General features: G+C 35.6%; 1 protein-coding gene and 1 long non-coding RNA gene across 2 annotated transcripts; both read right to left on the minus strand.

Annotated features, from left to right (window-relative positions):
* Positions 1–828: 828 nt before the first annotated feature.
* LOC133873696 (cytochrome P450 CYP94D108-like) lies at positions 829–3,285 on the minus strand. The gene is made up of 2 exons (XM_062311439.1): positions 2,331–3,285; positions 829–1,916 (listed from the first exon to the last, which is right to left on the minus strand). Exons 1-2 carry the CDS (start codon positions 3,033–3,035, stop codon positions 1,092–1,094), a joined length of 1,530 nt encoding a protein of 509 aa, XP_062167423.1. The 5' UTR covers positions 3,036–3,285; the 3' UTR covers positions 829–1,091.
* Positions 3,286–20,654: 17,369 nt separating this feature from the next.
* On the minus strand, positions 20,655–24,503 carry LOC133872534 (uncharacterized). The gene is made up of 3 exons (XR_009901053.1): positions 24,380–24,503; positions 24,021–24,174; positions 20,655–20,793 (listed from the first exon to the last, which is right to left on the minus strand). It is a non-coding gene; the product is annotated as an uncharacterized LOC133872534 (long non-coding RNA).
* Positions 24,504–24,990: the final 487 nt, after the last annotated feature.

Here is a 24,990-nt window from a genome sequence, read left to right on the forward strand (position 1 = left end):
ATGTTGGCTCAGTAAAGGTATATATACACATGCATGGATGTGATGTATATATAGAGACATACATTGTGCATGACTGAAGGTTGGCTCAACTCGTAGGCTTTCAAGTTTCGTATAAAAAAAAGATTAAAAATAAAAAAAAATAAAACAAAAAATAAAATGCTAAACGTGCACATGCCAACTCTCACACACTCTTAAATGCACATTTTTTGACATGACACTAAAAAATTTCATTAGATTTTGAATAAATTATTACTGATCAATTTTTGATCCAATAGTAATTTTTAATACTTTGTTAGACAGTGTGCATACGAGAGTATTATAGTGAGTGTATATAGCATTTCTAAAAAAAAAGAAATGCATGTTACACACATTTGCATATAAAGAGGTATTTTTTTGGGGGCGGGGGGTTGTACGTCTATAGAGACGGATAGAGTAAAATTCAAGGTACGTACACTTGATATTAAACTTAATAAATGTTACACACTGTAATTTCTAATTTAATGAAAATTTTATTAAATTTGTCAAATTAAGTATATATCAAACAACAATATTTGTCAATAATTGTTGTTTTACTCGAGCTGATTTTCTATATATAATAATTAAGTATCTATCATATTTGTCAAATTTCAAGAATATCAGAGTTTTAAATATAAACTAAACCATGTGGAGGAGTAAAACAACAATAAAAGCATAAGTATAATTTTTTTTTTTTTTTTTTGGAACCATGTAGAATACTTCCTCATTAAAGCTAGAGAGAAATAACAAAAAAACTGACCCAATTAGGGAGAACTTGCTCCCTAATTACAATATTCTGGATACTAATAGGCATCTCCTCCAACCAAACATTACTTCTTCATTAAAAGCAAAAGTATATTACAGCAAATATCTGCCAAAAAAAAAAAAAAAAAACGAGTATATTACAGCAGATAAGATTGATCTTTTATTATATTATATATCATTCCGAATAGAAAAATAGTTTATATATATATATATATATATATATATATTTGATTCTGCATCCAGAGTATGTGTGGGTACTAACTTCTATATTATTTTGTTTTATCTAAAAAAAAAAAAAAAATCCTTGTAGATTAATTAGTGGCATCCACACATCTTTTTGTCACCTTCACGGGTAACCCACCCTTCATCCTCAGAGTCAAAGACAACAAGTGCTTTGGGCCCTTATCCTTTTTCTCCACGTCAATCTCAAACCTCTCCATCACTGACGCTGCAATCGACTTCATCTGAATATACGCCATGTCTTTCCCCAGACAAATTCTCGGCCCGGCATGGAAAACTGGAAACCGAAACGGGCTCTCTTGCCGACACACTCCATTTTCCAGCCATCTTTCCGGCAAAAACTCACGGCAATTCTTCCCCCAGATGTTCTCCATCCTCCCCATGGCATACGTGTGGTACGTCACCAGCCAACCCTTCGCGACAAATGTTCCGTCCGGCATTATATCGTCCTTCAGGCACGCTTTGCTATCCACCGGTACCGGCGGGTACAACCTTAGCGCTTCTGATATCGCCGCGTGCAGATAATGCATGTCTCGGAGCTCGTCAAAAGTGAACGCATCGCTGATATTTTTCCTATTACGACGGACTCGGATGTTTTCCAGCTCCTTCAATATGTTTTGCTTCACGTCCGGTTTCGACGATAAGAGCCAAAAGAACCAGCTCATAGCCGAAGAGGTCGTGTCCCGTCCCGCGAGAATGAAGCTTATCACGATATCTCGGAGAAATTCCGGTGAGCTTTCTTCGTTTGCCATAAACCGGGAGAGCAAGTCTTCTTCTTTTTCTTTTTGTGTCTTTTGTTCCCTTCTGGACCGTATAATCTCATCCGCGAATTCGTGGACGGTCCCGATTGCTTCTTTTAGCCTTCGCTCTGATCCAACGTTCAAAAACCGTTTAACCTATAACAATATAAATAAAATAATTAAATTTATTCTCTAATTTAAGTTTTTGAAATAAATAGTAAATTCTATATATATATAATTTTTTTTTGTTTGGTTAAATCCGAATCAATGCCTAAATCCTTCCAAATTTAAGAATTTTGACACTCATATATTAGAATTTAACAAAAAATTTTAACCAATTCAAATCTTAAAATTAAGAAAAAATAAAACATAAATATATTAAATTTACATTTTTTAAATTTTATGAGTATAATTATAAAAGCCATAAGGTATCGAGTAGTAAGTGAGAGTAAAGTTTTCTCAATATAATATCAAAAGGTGGAAGTCATGAATTAGAACACTTGATTCTACAATTCAGCCTCATTTCAACTAATTATTTCCAAATTAAGTGTTTGATTAAATTTAACAAACCTTTACAAATATTGGGACGGCGTACATGAATCTCTCGGAGCTAAGTGTGGCAGCGTTCTCGAAAGCCCGCATGAACTTGGCCCCTGCGATACCGTCACCGCCAAGACAACCCGGGTCGACGTTGAATGCCAATTTGCAAACGTTGTCAAACGCGAAGCGCTCCAGGATGTCTTGCAAATCCAACACGCGCGCCGTTTCTGAGGCTTTTGCCAAAATCGGAACCAGCCTCGTGTTGACCTCAACGGTGACGTTTTGCATGACAAAGTTTCGGAGCGATTTGGTGTTGAACTCATGGCTGGCGGTTTTTCTTTGGACCTTCCAGAGTTCCCCATCGGAGTTGAAGATTCCTCGGCCGAGAAAGTCTTCGAGAAGTGTTATGAAGCGGTCGCCTTTGGGGTAGTTCTCGAAGTTGGTCTTGAGCATGCGCTCAACGTTGGACGGGTTGGCGGTGATGATGCCTTGGACCTTGCCGGGACGCCGAAAGACGGCGGTGTTTGTGGTGCAGTTGCTGAGAATTTCGGTTGTCCAGTCAAGGAAACGGTGTCGGTTCAGCACGAACTCGGGTAGTGTTCCGAGTAGAGGGTAGATTTTAAAGCCTTTGTTGATGGGTTTCTTTGGGGAAGTAGTGTTAAAGCGGAGGTAGACAGAGAGCGAAGAAACAAGAAGGAAGAAGAAGAGGAAGGATTGGAAAGACAAGAGCTCCATATAGAGGCGAGAAGAGAGAGTACTACTGAGAGAGATATAGAGTAAAGCTTTTGTTGGCGTTATATATAAGAAATGGATGGGGGTACGTGGAGATCTAGGAATTTGCGAGGGTTAGTGGCTATATATGCAGTGGAGAGGATATAGCAGTAAAGTTTTTCTTGGTAAGTAGACAGCAGTGTGGCTTATAAACTACAATCAGGCAATACAATAAATAAAAGCTGTTGAAGTGAGGGGTAGTGGAAATTCAAGTTTTGATACGCGAAAATGGAGTTTTCTGATCAGAATGTTCGAGGTTGTGCATGAATTTTTGCACCATGATCTGTTTAGATGTTCACAACCAAGTGCAAAACCACCACCAAAAAAAAAAAAAACCTATGGAGCTTTTTCTAAATAAAAGTTAAATTTTAAGAGAAAAATCTACTTTTTTCTAATTTGGAAAGCAATCTTTAGAATGAATCAAACATCAAGCTCTTTACGTACATGTTTCTATACTTTAATTAAATATATATATATTTTTTAATTCTTTCTTTAATTAATGTTGTTGATAGATAAGAGAAAGAACCGAAATGAATATATATAATCTTGAAAAACTAATTATCTTTCACTTTTTGGCTCTGGGTGCATGTTTGGAGAGCTTTATACAACTTCTGAATTTGAAAAGCTCAATGATCTCAATTTCTAATTAAATGTATAATATCTATTTTATGGTCAAATTCAAAGTTTGATGTATTTAATAGCATATATACATAATGTTAATGTTGACAATTTTTTTTTTTTTTTTTTTTAATTTTTAATTTTTTAATTTTTTTAATTTTAATTTTAAATAATATTGCATTACATATACCATCAAATACATTTTTTGTTTTATTTAAAATGAAGATAATCTTTAAGGGGTTAGTTATTAACAAAATAAGAAGGGACCCATACTAGTTGGTAAATTCTCTACGCTTTTATTGTCGGTAGGTGCGGATATTTAATTATTTCAATAGATGAATTAATTGAGACGCTATATATAAGATAGCATCTAAGGCTATTTGTATAATAAGATTGGTGCGTCGTCTCTAAATAGTTGTGTGAGAATTCCATCTCAACAGTTAATTTTTGAATAAAATAAAATAGATATGATGTATATAACATGAAAGTGACATCAACGGTGAGAGATGAGTTTGTTCGCATTGAATTTTTAATTTTTTTATAATGGATATCTCACTAAGGCAAAGCTATATATGTTGTGTAACCATTCCTATCAGCAAACTCATTACAATGTTAATATTAGGAGAAAGTTCACTTAACCCTAACTCTTGAATTTTCAAAAAAAAAAAATCTTAAATTTTCATCATTTTTTCAATCTCTCATTAAATTTAAAAAATTCTCAATTTAATGTATTAAATTTTAAAAAAATTACAATCTCACCTTAACCTGCACTAAGATTTAACAAAAAATCCTAATAGAGAAGTGGAAAATTTTCAAAATACCTTCATTTTAAAAAATGGAAATTGTATGTATGGTGGGTCACTAAACCCACGGCCTTGGGTTACTAGAATTGGGGTTTTTATTTTTATTTCTTTTTTAAAATCAAGAATAATTTTGTGATTTTATAAAGTTTATAGAAGTATTAGGGTCATTTTATCTTTTGATCGTCTCATTTAACCCCAATCCTAATAAGAGGGATGTGAATGCAAAAAAATTGAAAATTCAATACACTAAAGTGAGAGTTTTTGAATTTTGAGATAAAGATTGCAAAAATGATAAAAGTTAAGGAGAATTAAGTAAATTTTTACCTAAATATTATACCAACTCAACCAGTTTTCTCATTGTTTGTAATGGAGAGAATCTTTGTCTGGTTAGTTATTAAGAAGGGTACCCAAGTTCGTAAATTCTTTACGCTTTTATTGTCGGTGAGGATAAAAACAAAGATGGTACTTCCGTTCACAAATAAACGAAAGTCCACGTTAGCACTCTTAAGAAACTGACATGTGTCTTATGTCTCATTAAAAATAGAAAAAAAATTGAGTGGGTGGCTCAGCCATTTCTAAAGAGTAAAATGGCGGTGGCTGAAACCACCTCCAAGAACTTCCCCCTTTTAGCTTGGGTTGGGTTCTGCCACCCGCCGGTCTGGGGGTGGCAGAACCACCACATGGCCCATGGGAGTGGTTCGGCCACTCTCAAAGGCCAAACTCTAAGATAAATTTGACTGCCCCCATTTTTTGGCTACCCCAAAGGGCCAAGGGGTCATGGGGGTAGACGAACCACCCCCATTTTTTCACTTCTATGTTTTTTTTTTTTTTTTTTTTTTTCCAAAAAGTTTTTTTTTTTTTAATTTTTTTAGTTTTAATTAGGCATAGAGACACAAGATTTTTTAAGGTTAGTGATTTTTTAAGGTTAGTGATGTAGACTTTTGTAAATTTTTGGATGAACATTAGTTGGAGGTACGATCTTGGTCTTTAATCATAAACGAAGTACTATATGTACGCGATACGAAATGAAACACATATGACAAAAATAAAGCCTTTAAACTACATGAAGTCAAAAGTATTTAACCCTAATAAGAATGGTCGGCTATAAAGTTGTTGTGTAACAATTCTATCTCAACTATATAAAAAAAGAAAATTAAATTAAGTTTTCCTGAAATGTTAATTATATCAACTCAGTTAATTACAACCAGGAAAATGTTAAAATTACAATTCTCACTCAACTATTACACAACTTTAAGGTATATTGGGGTGAGACTCATTGTGTAGGTCCTACTCCAATGTACTTTAGAGTTATGCAATAATTGGGTGGGAATTGAATGTGTATCAACTACCGATTACAATCAAATGCAACGGACAGAAAACCAGAATATTCAGAAGCTCTGCTCAGGTGGTTGTGATAACATACTGTGAAGGTGTGGGAGCTCTCTATAATGGGAATCGGAAGATGGATTGATTTCAAGCTCTTGATCAGATAAGATTGAAACTGATCGCCAAGATGTGGTCCACGACGTGGCGATGGATTACTTTGCTTTAATGCAAATATTGTAAGTAGAAGAGCCTTTTGTATTCATTTGCGAACGAGAGGTGAGCATATAGGCACGTACAGTACCGCAGTGGCGTGTACTCTACCGGGCTTTCTTGCAGTCTGGCCTTAGTGAGATGTGACATGCCTCCTCTCTCTTTAAAATATTTGTAGAGCACATGCAAAAGTTCTAATTTTGTATGGACTGAAATTTCTGAGGGTTGTAAGATCACTCATACTGGATGATCTAAACTTCAATCTATTTTGCATAATTAAAATCTACTTTTTGCTAGTTTAGATAATTATTTTTAAAACTATCCTCAATCCGATTATTTAAATTTATATCTATTTTATTAAAATAATTAATTTTATTCTTTTTATTATTATTCTTTTTTCTTTATTAAAAACCTCTCTCCACTCTCTACCCCACGAGTTCTCCACCTCTAGAAATTTTCGGACTCCATGCACCCACGCGTTCTGCACAAAAATTTTCGGACTCTCGTTTTGAGTCTTTGACCTTTCCGCTGCTCTCTCTTTCTTTGTCTCTGTCTCTCTGTCTCTCTCTCGCTCGTTGTGTGTGTTCGTGATGGGCCCCATGGTAGGCCGAATCTTAAAGATCCCTTACAAGTTCCAGATGGGCCAATCACAAAGTCAAGAGCGAAGAAGATCAAGGAGGCAATGCAAAGATTGGTGCAATCCACTTGGGCCGAGTTTGCAAATTTATCGAGCAAGACTCCAACATTCAAGATGGGCTTGAAAGAAGAAGAACCAACTTTAATTCATGTGATACAAGCAACAGATGGGGGCGGCATAGCCTAGTGGTTTCTTGCAAACTCTTTATTTCACTAAGTTTAGGCATGTGGGTCTATTTTTATGTTTCTATGGTTGTAGGCCTTTAGGCCTATTTGTTTTATTAAGTGGACTTCTTTTATTAGCTATAAAAGTGTAGTTTAGGATATTTTGGGCTTGAAGATGTTCAACCCATGTCTTTTAATTGATGTAGGCCTTAGTAGGGTTATGGTTTTATGGAGAGGTTTTAAAAACACTTGTAGCCGCATATGCTAGACAAGTTGATTGTGAATAAAGTTTTATTCTTCATGGAAAACTTTTTCAGTTTTCTCTACTTGTTCTTGATTGAACTAAGAACTTATCAAAGGCAAACCCTTTGTGGCGTTCTAACCAAATTTAGGTTCTTGGAACAAGATTTCAACGGGTCTCGATTCTTTGGACTTGATGCTTGGCTTTCTTGGGTAGATTTCAATTTGTTTATGGGTTCAAAGGGGATTTCATCCTGCGGGTTCACATCATTTGGTATCAAAGCTCAGGTTCCAAATCAGGTCTTATTTATCATTTTCCTTTTCCTTTTCTTTTTCTTTTTCCTTTTTCCTTCTTTTTTTTTTTTTTTTTTTTTTTTTTTTTTTTTTTTTTTTTTTTTTTTTTTTTTAGTTCTTGCATTTGGATCTACAACTCCTTTCTTCATTCTTATTAATTTCGTGTGTTCTGTTCTGAGAAAAAAAAAAAGTAAAAAAAAATCGTGTGTTAGAATTCAGATCTGTGATTTTTCACAATTGGTTACTCGTGTAATTGATTTAGGAATTCAGATTTGTGAATTTTTTAATTAATTACACTAGTCTATGCTTTAATTTTTCAGATTTGAAATTGTCAGATTTGAATTCCATTCTTGATTGCTTTTGCAAATCTTTGCTTAAATTTTTTTAGATTTGAATCCTTGCTTTAACTTCCATATCCGTAATTTTTCAAATTTAAAAAGAAAAAAAAAAAGAGAAAAAAAAAGAAAAAAAAAAAAAGAAGAAGAAGAAAGAAATTTCAAAAAAAAAAAAAAAAAGGCTATTTGATATACTTTGCAATCCGAAAATTGAAGTGATTTGGTGTTGATTGATCTTTATATTCAAAGGGGATCGAGTGTATCATCTTTAGTATTTTGTGTCCTAATTATTCTTTCCTCGTACAAATTCTTTTAGATCCGTGTCATTTTATTCCTTTCTTGTTTCTGGAATCTGTTACTGGTTGGAATAATACAAGGTGATGTCTTGATTTAGTTCAACTAGTTCTTAAAGAACTTGAAAGGGAAAACAGGTGAGGTGAAAGACTAAAAGAGTGGAAACACGAGTGGAGTGACAATATTTGAGTGTGAACACGTAAGGGAGTGTGTGAGGTTTTTATCTCTAACATATTTTTTGTTTTGTAGTGCATTGAAAATGTCTCATAAGAGTGACTCAACACCTAAGGAGGAGGTGGATAATTCATTCTTTGTATTGCGGGCCATGCAACAACAGTTTGAACAGTTGAATTTGGTGTTGGAGGAGGTGAAGAATAGGATGGATCAGCAAGAGGTAGTCATTAGAAATCTGCAAGGTGGGCGATATAGGAGGAGACGTGTGCCTAGCATTGAAAATGAGTTTGAAAATGAAGGAGATGATGATGATGAGGAAGACATAGCATCTGAAGTTGGAAGGGGCGAAGTTGACAGACCTAGAGGAGGTAGGCGTAGAAGAGGACATGGGAGAAATCCAAGGGGTTGAGATGAGGTAGATAGGAACCTTGGGAGCATCAAAATGAAAATACCATCTTTCCAAGGTAGGACTGACTTTGAAGCCTATTTAGAGTGGGAGAAGAAAATAGAGTTGATTTTTGATTGTCACAATTATTCAGAAGAGAAGATGGTGAAGTTGGCAGTAATTGAGTTCACTGATTATGCAATTATTTGGTGGGATCAATTAATGACCAATAGGAGAAGGAATCATAAGAGACCTATAGAAACATGGGGTGAGTTGAAAGCTCTCATGAGGCGAAGATTTGTACCTAGCCACTACTATAGAGACCTCTACCAAAAATTACAAAACCTTACACAAGGGTCAAGGAGTGTAGAAGATTACCATAAGGAGATGGAGGTGTCTATGATTCAGGCCAATGTAGAGGAGGATCGGGAGGCCACAATGGCCAGATTTTTAAGTGGTTTGAATAGGGACATAGCCAATGTAGTTGAGTTGCAACATTATGTGGAGGTAGAAGATATGGTTCACATGGCTATGAAGGTGGAGAGGCAATTAAAAAGAAAGGGGGCAGCAAGGTATACTTCAGTTTCTAGCACTCCTTGGAAACCAAAGTGGGATAGAAATGATCAAGCTATAGTAAAGGGGAAGGCCGAACCACCTAAGGGAAAAGATGAGGGAACTAGTAAGAACGAACCCAAGGTTGATTTCCAACCTTCAAGGAATAGAGATATTAAATGTTTTAAGTGTTTGGGTTTAGGGCACATTGCGTCTCAATGTCCAAACAAGCGAGTGATGGTTCTGCGAGACAATGGGGAGGTGATGACTGATAGTGAAGATGATAGTGATGAGATGCCTGAGTTGGTTAATGCTAGTGATGATGATGGAGTGGAATGCCCCGTAGAAGGTGAGTCTCTTGTTGCCAGGCGTGCTCTCAATACGCAAATTAAGATAGACGATATGGAGCAACAGAGAGAGAACATATTTCATACCAGATGTTATGTAAACAACAAGATGTGTAGTATGATTATAGACGGGGGAAGTTGCATCAATGTAGCTAGTACCACCCTAGTTGAAAAGTTGAGCTTACCTTTATTGAAGCACCCTAGACCTTATAAGTTGCAATGGTTGAATGAATGTGGGGAGGTCAAGGTCAATAAGCAAGTTTTGGTGGCTTTTACCATTGGGAGGTATAGTGATGAGGTGCTTTGTGATGTAGTTCCTATGCATGCTGGCCATATTTTGTTGGGGAGGCCATGGCAGTATGATAGGAGGGTGATTCATGATGGGTTTACAAACAGGTACAACTTTGTGAAGGATGGAAAAACATTCAAGCAGGTGCTTGAGAATAAAGAAAAGAGAGTGGAGCCATGAGAGAAAAAAGAAAGAGGACCTGGAGAGAGAAAAGGGAAGGCAAAGATGAGTTTTTATGCAAAGGAGAGTGAAGTTAAGAGGGCCTTCTTAGCAGATTAGCCTATGATTTTTCTTGTTTACAAAGAATCTTATCTTAATCTTGATGAAACTAACCAATCTCTTCCTAGTTTGGCTCTTTTTTTGTTGCAGGAGTTTGATGATGTATTTCCGGAGGAGATGCCAAGTGGGTTGCCACCCATTAGAGGCATTGAGCACCAAATTGATTTCATACCCGGAGCAGTTATTCCAAACCGACCAGCCTATAGGAGTAATCCGGAGGAGACCAAGGAGCTTCAAAGGCAAGTTGAAGATTTGTTGAGAAGGGGTACGTGAGGGAGAGCATGAGCCCATGTGCAGTACCAGTGCTACTAGTGCCAAAGAAGGATGAGACTTGGAGGATGTGCATTGATTGCAGAGCGGTCAACAATATTACGGTAAAGTACCGTCATCCCATTCCTAGATTAGATGATATGCTTGATGAATTGCATGGCTCATGTATTTTCAGTAAAATAGATCTTAAAAGTGGATATCATCAAATTAGAATGAAAGAGGGAGATGAATGGAAAACTGCTTTTAAGACTGAACATGGACTTTATGAATGGTTGGTTATGCCATTTGGACTTACAAATGCACCTAGTACTTTCATGAGATTAATGAACCATGTATTACGTGCGTTCATAGGCAAATTTGTAGTCGTGTACTTTGATGATATCTTAGTGTACAACACAAACTTAGATGAACATATTGAGCATTTAAGATGTGTGTTAGATGTGTTGAGATGTGAAAAGTTGTATGCTAATTTTAAGAAATGTACCTTTTGCATGGAAAAAGTTGTTTTTCTTGGTTATGTTGTTAGTACAAAAGGTATTGAGGTGGATGAAGAAAAAGTAAAGGCTATCAAGGAGTGGCCAACGCCTAAAAGCATCACTGAGGTAAGAAGCTTTCATGGTTTATCTAGCTTTTATAGGCGTTTTGTTAAGGATTTTAGCACCATTGCTGCACCACTCACTGAAATAATTAAAAAGAATGTTGGATTTCATTGGGGGAGTGATCAAGCAAATGCATTTACTACTATCAAAGAAAGGTTATGTTCTACACCTGTGTTAGCATTACCTGACTTTAACAAAACTTTTGAGATTGAATGTGATGCCTCAGGAATAGGAAGTGGAGCCGTTTTAATGCAGGATAAGCGGCCCATAGCCTTCTTCAGTGAGAACCTAAGTGGGGCGGCCTTGAATTACCCCACTTATGACAAAGAACTTTATGCTCTTGTTCGCGCTCTAGAGACGTGGCAACACTACCTTTGGCCTAAGGAATTTGTGATCCACACCGATCATGAATCATTAAAGCATCTTAAGAGTCAAGGTGAATTAAATAAGCGACATGCTAGATGGATTGAATACATTGAGACCTTTCCCTATGTCATCCGTTACAAGCAAGGTAAGGAGAACATTGTTGCTGATGCTTTATCACGAAGGTATGTACTTCTTACTTCTCTGAGTGCTAAAATGCTTGGGTTTGAATATGTGAAAGACATGTATGCCAATGACGCTGATTTTTCTGATGTGTATATAGCGTGTGATAATGCGGCATTTGGTAAGTTTTACAAGCATGATGGTTATTTGTTTAAAGAAAGCAAATTGTGTGTGCCAAATTGTTCAATGCGTGAATTATTGGTACGTGAGGCACATGGTGGGGGATTAATGGGACATTTTGGTGTGAGGAAAACCTTAGAAATTTTACATGAACATTTCTTTTGGCCTAGGATGAGAAGAGACGTCACCTGAATATGTGATAGGTGCATTACATGTCGCAAGGCCAAATCTAAGGTTTTACCACACGGGTTGTATACACCCTTACCCGTTCCCAATGAGCCATGGGTAGACATATCTATGGACTTTGTTTTGGGGTTGCCTAGGACAAAAAAAGGTAGTGATTCTATTTTTGTGATAGTGGACAGATTTAGTAAAATGACACATTTCATTCCTTGCCATAAAACAGATGATGTTACCAACATAGCTGATTTGTTTTTCAAGGAAATAGTGCGACTCCATGGTGTCCCTAGGAGTATTGTTTTTGATAGGGATGTTAAATTCCTTAGCTACTTTTGGAAGGTTTTGTGGGGAAAATTAGGTATCAAACTTTTATTTTCCACTACTTGTCATCCGCAGACTGACGGACAGACTGAAGTAGTCAACAGGACTTTAACTCAACTCTTACGCACTGTCATTCAAAAGAATTTGAAAACTTGGGAGAACTGTTTACCATTTATAGAGTTTGCATATAATAGGACTATGCATACTACTACTTCTTATTCTCCCTTTGAAATTGTTTATGGTTTTAATCCACTTACTCCTTTAGATTTGATGCCTTTACCTATTGATGATAGGAGTAGTTTGGATGGACATAGGAAGGCCGAATTGGTGAAGTCAATTCATGAGAGGGTACGACTTCAAATTGCGCAGAAGAATGAAAAGTTTGCTTCCCAAGCCAATAAAGGGCGAAGGCATGTCATCTTTGAACCAGACGATTGGGTTTGGGTTCACATGTGCAAAGAACGATTCCTAGCCCATAGAAGGACTAAATTGCATCCTCGCGGCGATGGACCTTTCCAAATCCTTGAGAAAATTAATGATAATGCTTATAAAGTTGATCTTCCCGGTGAGTATAATGTCTTTGCTACTTTCAATGTTTTTGATCTTTCTCCCTATGATGCAGGTGATGATTCGAGGTCGAATCCTTTTGAGGAGAGGGGGAATGATGGGCCCCATGGTAGGCCGAATCTTAAAGATCCCTTACAAGTTCCAGATGGGCCAATCACAAAGTCAAGGGCGAAGAAGATCAAGGAGGCAATGCAAGGATTGGTGCAATCCACTTGGGCCGAGTTTGCAAATTTATCGAGCAAGACTCCAACATTCAAGATGGGCTTGAAAGAAGAAGAACCAACTTTAATTCATGTGATACAAGCAACAGATGGGGGCGGCATAGCCTAGTGGTTTCTTGCAAACTTTTTATTTCACTAAGTATAGGCATGTGGGCCTATTTTTATGTTTCTATGGTTGTAGGCCTTTAGGCCTATTTGTTTTATTAAGTGGACTTCTTTTATTAGCTATAAAAGTGTAGTTTAGGATATTTTGGGCTTGAAGATGTTCAGCCCATGTCTTTTAATTGATGTAGGCCTTAGTAGGGTTAGGGTTTTATGGAGAGGTTTTAAAAACACTTGTAGCCACATATGCTAGACAAGTTGATTGTGAATGAAGTTTTGTTCTTCATAGAAAACTTTTTCAGTTTTCTCTACTTGTTCTTGATTGAACCAAGAACTTATCAAAGGCAAACCCTTTATGGCGTTCTAACCAAATTTAGGTTCTTGGAACAAGATGTCAACGGGTCTAGATTCTTTGGACTTGATGCTTGGCTTTCTTGGGTAGATTTCAATTTGTTTGTGGGTTCAAAGGGGATTTCATCCTGCGGGTTCACATCAGTTCGCTCGAAAGCCTCCAATGGCTTCCTCACTGACCAGGGATCAAGATCACAGTGAAGCTGGCGGAGCAAGCCGAGCAGTACTAGGGAGATGGCGAAGTACATGGAGAAGCTGGTGATGGGCTCGACCCCCGCGGCGGAGCTGAACGTGGAGGAGCGGAACCTACTGTCCGTGGCCCATCGTGTCGTTGTGGCGCGCGGCGTGGCTTATCGTGTCGTCGATTGAGCAGAAGGAGGGGCGGCGTCTCCCCTGTTGGAATCCCGAAGCTGTTGCTCACATGTAAGACAAGGCCAAGTCCAACCTCCGCGGGAGAAGAAAATCCAGAGATGAACGCGGGTAGAGAAGAAGAAGAAGAAGAAGAAGAAGAAGAAGAAGAAGAAGAAGAAGAATATTCGAGAGAGACAGAGAGAACGGAAAAAAGCGAAAGACAATAACAATAAAATATAAGTAGATTTGTGTACAGTGCAACACCTCATGTGGCGTTGCACTGTTCACAGATCTTAACCAACGCCATTTTAGCTCTGCTTTACATAAGCTGATGGAGGTGAGTTTTAAGCAAAAGTTAAGCTATTCTAGCCAAATGGAGAAAATAGCTAATCCGATGTGAGTGCTCTAAGAGTTTCCTCTTTAAAAAAACAAAAAAAAAAAAAAAAAAAGTGACAAAAAAAACACATTTATTTAAGAGAAATATTATATAAATGCGTACTCCAAAACCTGCATGGCACTAAAAAATTACCATTAGCTCCAAAATGAAAATTAGTGACATGTGACGGAATGTGTATTTGAAAGTGTAAGAGTGAGGGTGTAACATTTTTCTTTTTTTAATAGCATTTTTCTCTTTTTAATAGCATGTACTTCTTACATGCTTAAAGGACAAATGTATTTTTTTAGAGGCTTATTTGTACGAGGTCATACAACTCAATTTGAAGAAAATTTTTGTCACTTTTTGCTGGCTTTGAGAGAGACATTGACAACTTTTTGGTTGTTTGGGGGGGACATGGTCTCAATTGAAAGTTTATGTGGGACATTGTAAGTTGAGTGGTTGTTTGAGGAGAGTGCGTGGACTTTTCTAAAAAAAAAAAAAAAAAAAAAAAATTTAAAATGACCCCTTTGGTTTTTCTATTTTTTTTTCACAAATTTTATGAAGGGTATTTTTGTTATTGAGGGACATTGACACTGTTTTGAAAAAATTAGGGGAATATTGACACAATTTGTAGTTTAAGGGAGACATTGACAATAAATGTAGGGAATCAAACTACTTTTTGCTTCCCTATTCAAATAAACTCTATAACTATTTAATTTTTTTAAAGCTAGGGAAAGAGAGAAAAAAAAAAAACCATTTAAATATTGTTTCAAATAAATGCCAAATAAAAAAGAGATGAAAAATAAAGAATTTTATTTTTTTTATTTTTTATATTAAAATAATGTGAAGGGAATCTTTTGCTTCCATAGATTTAAGGTACAACTTTTAATTTTCTTGGTGTTCCCTTAGTTTAGAGAACAAAAGAGGAATTTGTTTCCATAATTTTTTATAAGAGTTTTCTCCACATTTATGAAAGTTACTAGTGCTCTTAATGGTAGTTTAAAGATTGTATGTATATTTTTCTTGAATCTGGAAAAGTCTACAGCTGGGATGCTATTTGGTGAAATTTCTGTGACTTCTCCGTTGCATAGCCAAACAGCCCTTTTTTTTTTTTTTTTTTTCGTCTCTCTCTCTTTACTTGTGGGAAATGTCTCCTTTTGATGCTAATGTGGGAAATCCAAAACTGAAACGTCTTTGAGAAACCCAGGCTCTCAAATTCTCTGTGCATTTGGGCCATATTATTATTATTATTATTATTATTATTTTCTTTCTTTCTAAATCTAGATAATCAAGGTGAACACAAGATGAACACAAGAAAAAATGGCATGAAGTTTGCACCATTGGATATCCGACCCGCAGTTTCCAGATAAACAGGCCCTCCAAGACTCCCACGATAGGTTACTTTTTGTTATGAATTGTTTTTGTCATTTTAAAAGTTTTTTTACTGTTTATGAAAGCAAAAAAGATTCCTTTTTGAAATTGACGACTCCACTTCTGAGTAGAGAGGGCGGATCCATTTCTGGGTAGAGGCGTAGAGGCTTCGTACAAATAAAGAGAGAAAGAAAAAAAAAAAAAAATCACGAAAAAATCCTAAATCTTGCTTTGCAGACGTTTCCCACAAGCAAATAGAGAGAGAAAAAAAGAAAAAGAAAAAGAAAAAGGAAAAGGAAGGAGTGAAGTAAATCCGATTTTTACAAGATATGGGTAGACAGACAGCGTGAGTTTTGGCTTTAAATTTCTAAGTTTGCTAATCTCTGGGCATTTACCCGTCAAAAAAGAGAGTGGAGATTGAGAAGATGTAACAGCCGTATTTAAGAACAAGGTTGGGCCTTAATTGAGTCCAATATCTTGGGCTTAGAGTATGTAGGGCCATTTATATTTGGGCCTCAATTAAAATAAGGAACAGATGATCATTACTTACAAACCCTTGAGCTCTAAAAATTTAATTTGAAATGAATTCCCCACGTTGCTGGCCACTTTTGATATTTTCTTAAAATAATTTTGTAAGAAACTTCAAATTTTGATTTATTCTTAAGACAACAAAATCTGACTTACCATTATCAAAACAGCCAATTAAACTGGGGAGATCTGACTTTCTTATTGGGTCGGCCACCATAAACACCCCCAAAATATTTCAGAGAATTAAACCCTACCAAAAAAATCCTGCGCAATTTTCAAAATAGCCTAGCCAGAATTTGGGAAGCCTCTTTAAAATCAATGTATGGCCGGCCACCAAGGAAGGTCCAAGAGAGAAGTTTGAAAAATTCCTTCTCCTAAATGCAATATCCATTAAATTTTTTAAAAAACAATCAGACAAATCTGGCAACATAATTAAAAGTTGCAAGAAAACCCATGAGATTGCCTATAAAAAAACAAAAGAAAAAAACCAACTCAAAACCATTCTTAAAGGAAGTGAGTTAGGAGCCTATAGTCATATGAAATGAGATATTCAATGAGAGTATTATATCTTTTAGGATTCTAGTAGGGTGAAAATGCTGATGCGGATGTGGTTATTAGCAATATCTGTATCCACATAATGCGTTTATCACTTTTAAGTATTCACATTCCCGCGGTTATTAAATGCTGTTATTATCCGCTATCAGTATGCGGTAATGACCATTTTGAATTACTATCAAAATCTAAATGCAAGCTTAAATAATAAAGTTATTACTATCTGCAAGCTTAAATAAATTAAGATTTCACTTGTTATACAATTCATGATTATTAGCCATAAATGATCATTGTTTCATAGAGTAATCGAGATTTAGATTACTCAAAGAAAAGAAAAGAAAAAAGTAAATGTATTGAGGTATAACTTTGATATAATAGTGAAATAAATCTAGCATAACTTAAAGATCTTAAACTTACCGAATCCAAAATGAAGTCATTTTAGTGAATTTAATTTAATTTATATTATATATATATATATATATATATATAAAGAATGCGGATGTGGCTATTAACCATATCCGCATCCGCATCCACATCTGCATATACAGACAGCAGATAGCGGAAACGGACGGTTATTATCCACCTGCATTTTCGTCCATAGATTTTAGTAGTAGACAACAGTAGAGAATAAAGGGATAAAATGTTATTCTATTAGGTAAGGACTTATGTCAAGTAGTTATTTTAGTAGTTAAATAAGAGCCTTGGACAGAAGTAGGATTCCCATAGAATTTGAATAATGTCTTGGTAGGTAAGAGACACGTTGTCTCAGTAGGACTCTATTTTAGTAGCATTATTCTATCATATCTGTAATCTGTGTATTCCATCTACATAAGCAGGAAGGTTGATTAATAAAGAAAAGAAGATTAATATATATTTTTTTTTGGATGAATAGAGAAGATTTAATATTACTTAGCTCTTGTAGTTGATTCAGCTGTTAGAGTTGATTTGGAGGTTTAGGGTTCTTCGAACTATCCTAATTATCCACTACGTGGTTAGGCACGTAACAACTTGGTATGAGAGCCACGTTCATCAATGGTAGATCAATGCCTTGAATGTTTGGAGACTGATCAGCTCAACTTACAACGCCAGTTGCATGAAGAACACGCGAGCCTACTGAAGACCATGGAAGAGATGTTTGCTGCTTTTAACAAACGTTTTGAACACATCCTATCAGGTTGCCATCACCTTTTTACACTACAACCAACCACACCCCTACAACCAGTACAACCCAAAACACCCGCAGCCAACATCCTAACGTACATCCACCCACAGATCCGCTTAGCTAATGGTATACAAGCAGGCGGTTATTAACTAGAAATAACCAGTAACCGTTAAAAACCGCCAACAATAGCTAATCAGGAAAACTGAAAAATCGGAAAACCGGGTACCCAGTTGCGATTAGCGGTTATAGAATTTTAGAAAATCGGTTAATAACTGGGTAACCAGTATTTTTTAAATATATATAATTATAATTATATAAAAAGCAGAAGCATTTGTTGCTTGATTCTATTGAGTTCAGCCTACTAGTCTATTAATGATGTGTCCAAAATATCACATGCATTTTTAATAAAACATATGCGAATTACTTTATCCAATTTATTTTTTATTTTTCTCTATTTGTCCAAGTTTATTATATATTGCACTTTTGATAAATGTATGTAGATGGTATCTGGACAGCGCCTTGGACAGTATAATGAAAGGATTGAAAAGCAAGGTTTTATTTGATTGGGTAAGTATAAATTAGCTACTTCTCTCTTTGTTTGTGTGTAAAATCTTTTCATATTTTGTTAAATTGGATTTTGTAGGACCAAGTTGAATGCACTGATTCTGGGTTTAAGTCCTTGGAGAACAAGAGAAGAAGGCCATCTTTTTCAAGGACTTTAAAAAGCTATAGAAGTTCAACATTCAATATATATTCTGCATCAAAAGCTACATAAGTTTAGCAATCATTTGATTTATATTGAATGAATGGTGATAGTAATATTTACTATTTAGTATTTAGCATTGAACATTGAATGGCCAAATATTGGATTAAAAAAAAAAAAAACTAAAAAGATTCAACAATATATGGAAATTGGTTATCTGGTTAATAACCGGATAACCGGTGGTTGGTAAAAACCACAACCGGTCTACGTTGCAGTTATTGAAATGAGAATAACCACGTACCCCGGTTGTGGTTGCGGTTATGACCTAATAACCGCAACCGCAACCGCAACCAATTGTACACCCTTACACTCAGTCGTGCCATTCGTTCCACCACTCAACCACATCCAACCGTGGTCTCAAACAGGATTGTCCAAAGAACCCACCACCACACTCAGCCTCACCTGTTACTACCTGTAACCCAAATCCCCAAAATCCCACAAGAAAAACAACCAACCAAAACTACCCACAACCCTGTCAAGCCCAAAATCCCACACAAATCAGAAACCGAGGCACAATATCTCAATCCTCGCTATGTACCACCAAGCACAAGGAAGCCCAACGATGTAGTGGGAGAGGTGGTTCACAGAGAAGGAAGGAAAGCCATATGAAAAGTGGCCTCCATGGAAGCGTTTGAAATACCAACAACTCAGTCCATTGTGGGTAGGCAGTAATGTCACCCACCTCACATGAGCATGAAATCCATGCCATGGATGAGGTATGGAATATGGATGGCAGTCACTGTTGGGGATCATGCACGTACAGAGTAAGCACATCGGAAACCGATCACAGGAAAATTTTTGTTTCAAGATAAACATGGCTAGATAAATCAAATACACAAGTCTAGAGTACTTACAATTGAATTCTGCCACTCCTAGGCATGTAGGGCTATTTAACTTTGGTTAAGATTCTCCTTGCATGTTGATCAAGAACACATTCTTAATATTCTTAATGTTTTTGATTAAACCTCTAGATCTTCTCTTTAATGACTGATTATGATCTTGAATATGAACTCACAAACTATTGATACAGTTAATTTTTGAATTAGCTTTATTATGGTCCTTTATTTATAGATTTGGATTTACAGTCATGATTGGCTTAAGAGATAAAGGAGTTGTAGTAAAACTAAGACTAGAGTCATGAATGAATAAGGACTAGAGCCACAATAGAACTAGGACTGAATCCATAGTTGAATTGGGACTGGAGTCTCAGAAGGATTAGGACTTTAAGTCCTAATCCCTAGGGTGCATGACCAAGGGGAGAAAAAGACTCCCCTTGCCCCTACACTACATGTAACGACCCACCCCCAATGACAAAATATTGTCCGCTTTTGGCTCCCCATACCAGACTTCCCAGGAGGTCACCCATCCTGGGATTGCTCTCGCAGCGGCTCGCTTAACTGCGGAGTTCTGATAGGTTCATTGCCATCACGGCTTTAAAACGCGTTGTGTCATAAAGGGTGCATTTATACATATAAGCACATCCTCATTCCCAGGCGATGTGGGACGTCACACTACACAGCGATGGGGAGAAATTTTTCCCCATTCGTCTAGCGCTAGGGTTTTAATCCTAGCCTATTACTACACACTTTTAAGCATGGGCTTGGGTTTTATCTCTTAGGCCCAATGCTCATTTATTCCTTAAGCCAAAGCTCTTTAATTGCTTAAGCCCTTAGGAGATAAATTCCTAAGCCCAATCTCTATTTAATAAGCCACTTAGGAATCATATTCCTTTGGCATATGCTTTATCAAATAAAACAATCCAAATAAATAAATGCATAATCGAGGCCCAAATCAAATGGTCAATTTACATCAGCTCAAAGAAAGACCTAAAAGAAAAAATACAATTAGCTTCAATAGGTCTGTGACAATATCACATGACACTATTAATCCATAATTGATTCCACTAAACAAGTGTGATTGTACTATAGTATGTATTTTCAAATTACTGAATTAATCCCTGTGACGTACTTATGAAACACCTTAATCCAACAATCTGCATAGAAGCATACTTTCTATTTCTAATATCAAATGGATCTGTCACAATAATTTTCACAGGTTAAACAGGGCATCTATAATCTTCAAGTATCAATCAATATTATTTAAAGATCACCTGAGTTCCATATAAACCAGACGTTTAATCTTAAAATACCCAAATAAAGTTTAAACATCTCTATTAATCCACATAAGTTCTATAAGTCACTTCAAAATATTTACACCATTACATATTTTTGAAAAGTTGACAAAACATACATCAAGCCTATACATAAAAAATAAATCACATAGGATTTTTCCAACTAACTAGTCACCAAAAATCTCTCCTAGATATGCAGCCTTTCGTTAAGCTCCAAGATCTTTAAATTTCCCTGGTATCGATACTACTAAGAGTCTTTGCTATCTTTGAAAAAAAAAAATGTAAATAAATATAATGAGCAACCGTAGTAAGTAGAAATAATTAATCAAGGGAGTGATGTTGAGTTGTTTACCAGTTGGAATTATGCCCATAACTTAATAAAACAATTCTCAATATTTTCAAAACAAGATATGAAATATTACATTTGTAGCATTCAAAAACTATGAGAATAATTTGTGCACATGAGTAACCATTCGTACTGTGAGCAATAAAATAATGAAATGATTCAAATCTATTAAAACTATATCCCAAATGTTATGCACTCGTTGTCAAATGTTTTTGTCCCATCTGACTGGGTTGTGCGGTCCACATATTGGGATTGAAACCTCTTCTCGGGCAAGAAGAAGCGACCATCCTTGGAGTCTGTAGCCATGAGATTGCCCATATAATTTTCGAGGAATTCACCCATGATCGATTACTATGTTGCTTCTCCCTCCAAAGCATACATAGTTGCACGATCCCAAAATTTAGGATCTAAACACTTGACATCCTTATACGAGGTCTAGCTTCCGTATCGAGCTTATAAATCTCACTATACCATAGGGATTTTTAAAATAATAATCAAGATGCTCATAGTCAATATGAATCATTCATAAATCATATATAAGGTGCCAATGTCCACTTCCGGGAAACTCAATGTCATATTTTATCATGAAAATATCATTCGTCACATTGGCAATCCAATGCCTTTCCAAATCAACGATACAATTCATACTTACAAAATTTCACATATAAATTCCACAATGGCACTAATATATCAATATCACATTATTCATTAGCAATATCAAAATGTAGCTCGACTCATTATTTACAGGATTTATTCAAAATTTCTCATTTACTTTGAGAATTAATGACAATAAAACATATACACATGTATATACACCCAAATAGATTTCATTTGAAAATCTTTACTTTTTGGTATATTATTTTCATAAAATCTTTGATTAATCAATTCTACTTACCTTAAATTCCTGTACCACTATCATGAGGATTTACCATGCCTCAGCTTATGCCACTTATGCCTAAAATTAAAATAATTAAGGGAAAAATACAATTTAGTCCTCCAAACTACCACCCTTTCTCCAGATGGCCTCCCAAACTACCAAGGCTTGCACTCTAGCCTTCCAAACTACCAAAACCTTTGAAAAATGCCACTTTTGGCAAAATATCCCGATAATATCATTGCCACGTGTCATTTTTCAATTAAAAAACAAAAAAATACAAAAAAAATAAAAAAAAAATAAAAAACTAAAAAAAACTAAAATTTTATTTTTTTAAAAATATTGCGATCGACCAGAGGGCATACTGCTTCTTTCCAGCATCGTCGTTGGGTATGATGCACACCTGCAGCTCGGCGAACTCATCTCCGCCTCTCCGAATGCGGACATGGCTAATTTCCTATCTTTCGATGAATATGATATTGATCTTTCGAAGGTTATTAATGATTCCAATCTGAATTTTGTTTTGTTACAAATGACAAGTAAGTCTATCATCGTTGTGGAAGACCTTGATCGGTTTCTGACGAAGAAATCAACGGTCGTGAGCTTGTTCGTTGATGTTCATATCCATTTTCCTTTCTGTAATTATTTGGCATTCAAACTGTTGGCCAATAGCTACCTTGGGCTCAAGGATCACAAGCTTTTATCTTAGGTGGATGATATTTTTTAGAGCAGGGGGCGAAATTGAGCTCTGCTGAGATCAGTGAGCTGATGATTGGGAATTGGAACTCGTCGAGCCGAACTATAAAATCGGTCATCACGGCGTTGCAAACGGACGGTGACCGAAGGGGTGTCGAGAAGATCGGGTCGTGGTTGGAGAGTAACACCACCCCAAACACACATCCTTTTTTTTTAAATATAAATATAAAAATAAAAATAAGAAATAAATTTTTAGTTTATTTATTTATTTTTAATTATTTTGAATATATATTTTTCAATTGAAAAATGACATGTGGTAGGGGGTATTATGGGGATATTTCGTCAAAATGGGCATTTTTCAAAGGTTTTAGTAGTTTGGGGGGTCAGAGTGCAAGCTTTGGTAGTTTGGGGGCCATCCGGAGAAAGAGTGGTAGTTTAGGGGGCTAAATTGTATTTTTTTCAATAATTAATTATCAATACCTAAAATAAAAAATACATATTATTTATGTTATAAATTCCTAAAAGCCAAATTTTCACTTTTATCTTTTATCTCCATCTTTTTATCTCTCACATTTCCCAAATTTATTATTTTTCTTACATTCTTCTTTTTATTTATTTATTTACGCAGTCTCTCTCTCTCTCTCTCTCTCTCTCTCTCTCTCTCTCTCTCTCTCTCTCTCTCTCTCTCTCATCATTAACTCAAAATCCATCTAAACAGAAACACTACCTTAGTGCACCAAAATCAAACCTCAGTGAAAATTCAAACACCCATCTTTTCTCCATAATCAAAGACACTGAATCAAATTACAATTTCTTTCCAAAATGCTAAAATCATCAAATAAATTAAAGACAATGAAATTTTCACCTTGGAAGAGGAAATTTCTACCTACACCGGTTATCTTTTTTCTATATTCCTTTCTTATTTTCTTTTCCCCTCCTTTCCTTACTTTTCTCCTTCTCTCTCACATGTTCTACCTATTCTATTCTTCTTCTTCTTTTTTTTTTTTTTTTTTTTTTTTTTTTTTTTTGTTCAGGACACTACACTAAAAGAAGATGACTATAAAAAAAAATAAAATGAAAGGTTGGCTTTTGGTGGGGTGTTGTGACGTGAGGAATAATATATATATATATTAAATTTCTAATAACATTTAAAATCATTTGAGCAGCATAACTACTTATTAATAAAATATTTCATTTTCATTCCGACATTACAACGACATGATTTATAAACATTTTACACCATATGAAAAGCTCTATTTTAAAACAACCTTTAAAAAACATTAGAATAATAATAACCTTATAACAATATAAGATTTAAAACTAATAGAAATCTTTCCAAAATATCTTTAGGATATTTTGTAAAGATCTCAAAATATCTTTTTGAGATATTTTGTAAAACACACTTAAACAATATCCCTTTCTCTTTTCTCAATCTTTTCTTCTTCATCTTCTCTTTTACATAATCTCCTTCCCCCTCCTTTCTTATTCTATTACACTATCCACTTTCTTTTCTTTCTTATCTTAACTCTTTATCCTTAAGACATAAAAACCAACTTAAGGGCTTTAGAAACTTACCTCCAAATATCTGTAGGATATCTTGTGAAATACACAACACTCCCACACACTAGATCCGGCCAAGTGAGTGTAATGGAGAGGATCCTTCCTTTCCTTCTTTCTACAAGGCTGAACCAAAAGAGGGAGATGGAGAGGATCCGGTTTCCTGTTTTTCCTTCTTGTGCCAATCCGAAAGGTAGAGAGAGTTTAGATATATATATATATATATACATGAAGAAGAAGAGAGAGTTCTCCTTGTTTTGACCCGAAATTAAAAGAGAAAGAGCAAGAACTTTTCATGCTACTGCATCTTTGGAGGAAGTGATGTCGAGAGATATGAAAGAACTAGAAAAATCAAGAGAAGAGAAGAAAGAACTTACCAAAGGCTGTTGTCCAAGGGAAAAGAAGATGAATTCTTCTTCTTTGATTTCCTTCTTTTAGATTCTAATTATGCACAACAAAGAAAGGAAGAATGCTGCTGAATTGAGAGAAGATCGGAACTTCCATACTTTGATTTCTATTGTAAAAATAGAAGAAGAAAACTAATAAAAAAAGAGAGAATCGAGAGAGAGTTTTGATAGAATTTCCAAGCATTTGAAGCTTGAATGTTGGGAGCATGGGTTCTTTTTATACTGAACTGAACGGTGGAGATTACACCATTTTGATATGATCTAATGGCTTAGGAATCAACTTGGAGAACAAGTTTATGAGTCATTAAAACAATCATCATTCTCAAAAATATCTTTTATCTTAAGTTTGATCTAACGGTTGGAAGAGATTCTTGGGCAACAAGTTGATAAGTCATGGAAGTGAGGTGTTGCTGTAATGATGAACTCCATGAGTTGTGCAATGAATCATCACATGTGATGATGATTTGATAAAAATTGGAGGACAGGTGTTCGGTGCATGAATTTGTTTTCTGCAGAAAATCGATCGTTCGCATTCGAGGATATTTTTACACTGTAGAATAATCAATTGATCGCATTTCGCT

The sequence above is a fragment of the Alnus glutinosa genome, chromosome 7 (assembly GCF_958979055.1).
Source record: "Alnus glutinosa chromosome 7, dhAlnGlut1.1, whole genome shotgun sequence".
In the NCBI taxonomy this organism is placed as follows: domain Eukaryota; kingdom Viridiplantae; phylum Streptophyta; class Magnoliopsida; order Fagales; family Betulaceae; genus Alnus; species Alnus glutinosa.

Bases quoted from the DNA above. Each gene is read 5' to 3' on its own strand.
- LOC133873696 (XM_062311439.1), bottom strand. From the start codon at position 3,035: ATGGAGCTCTTGTCTTTCCAATCCTTCCTCTTCTTCTTCCTTCTTGTT. The intron at 1,917-2,330 runs GTTTGTTAAATT...ATATTGTTATAG, and splicing joins CCGTCCCAATATTTGTAAAG to GTTAAACGGTTTTTGAACGT.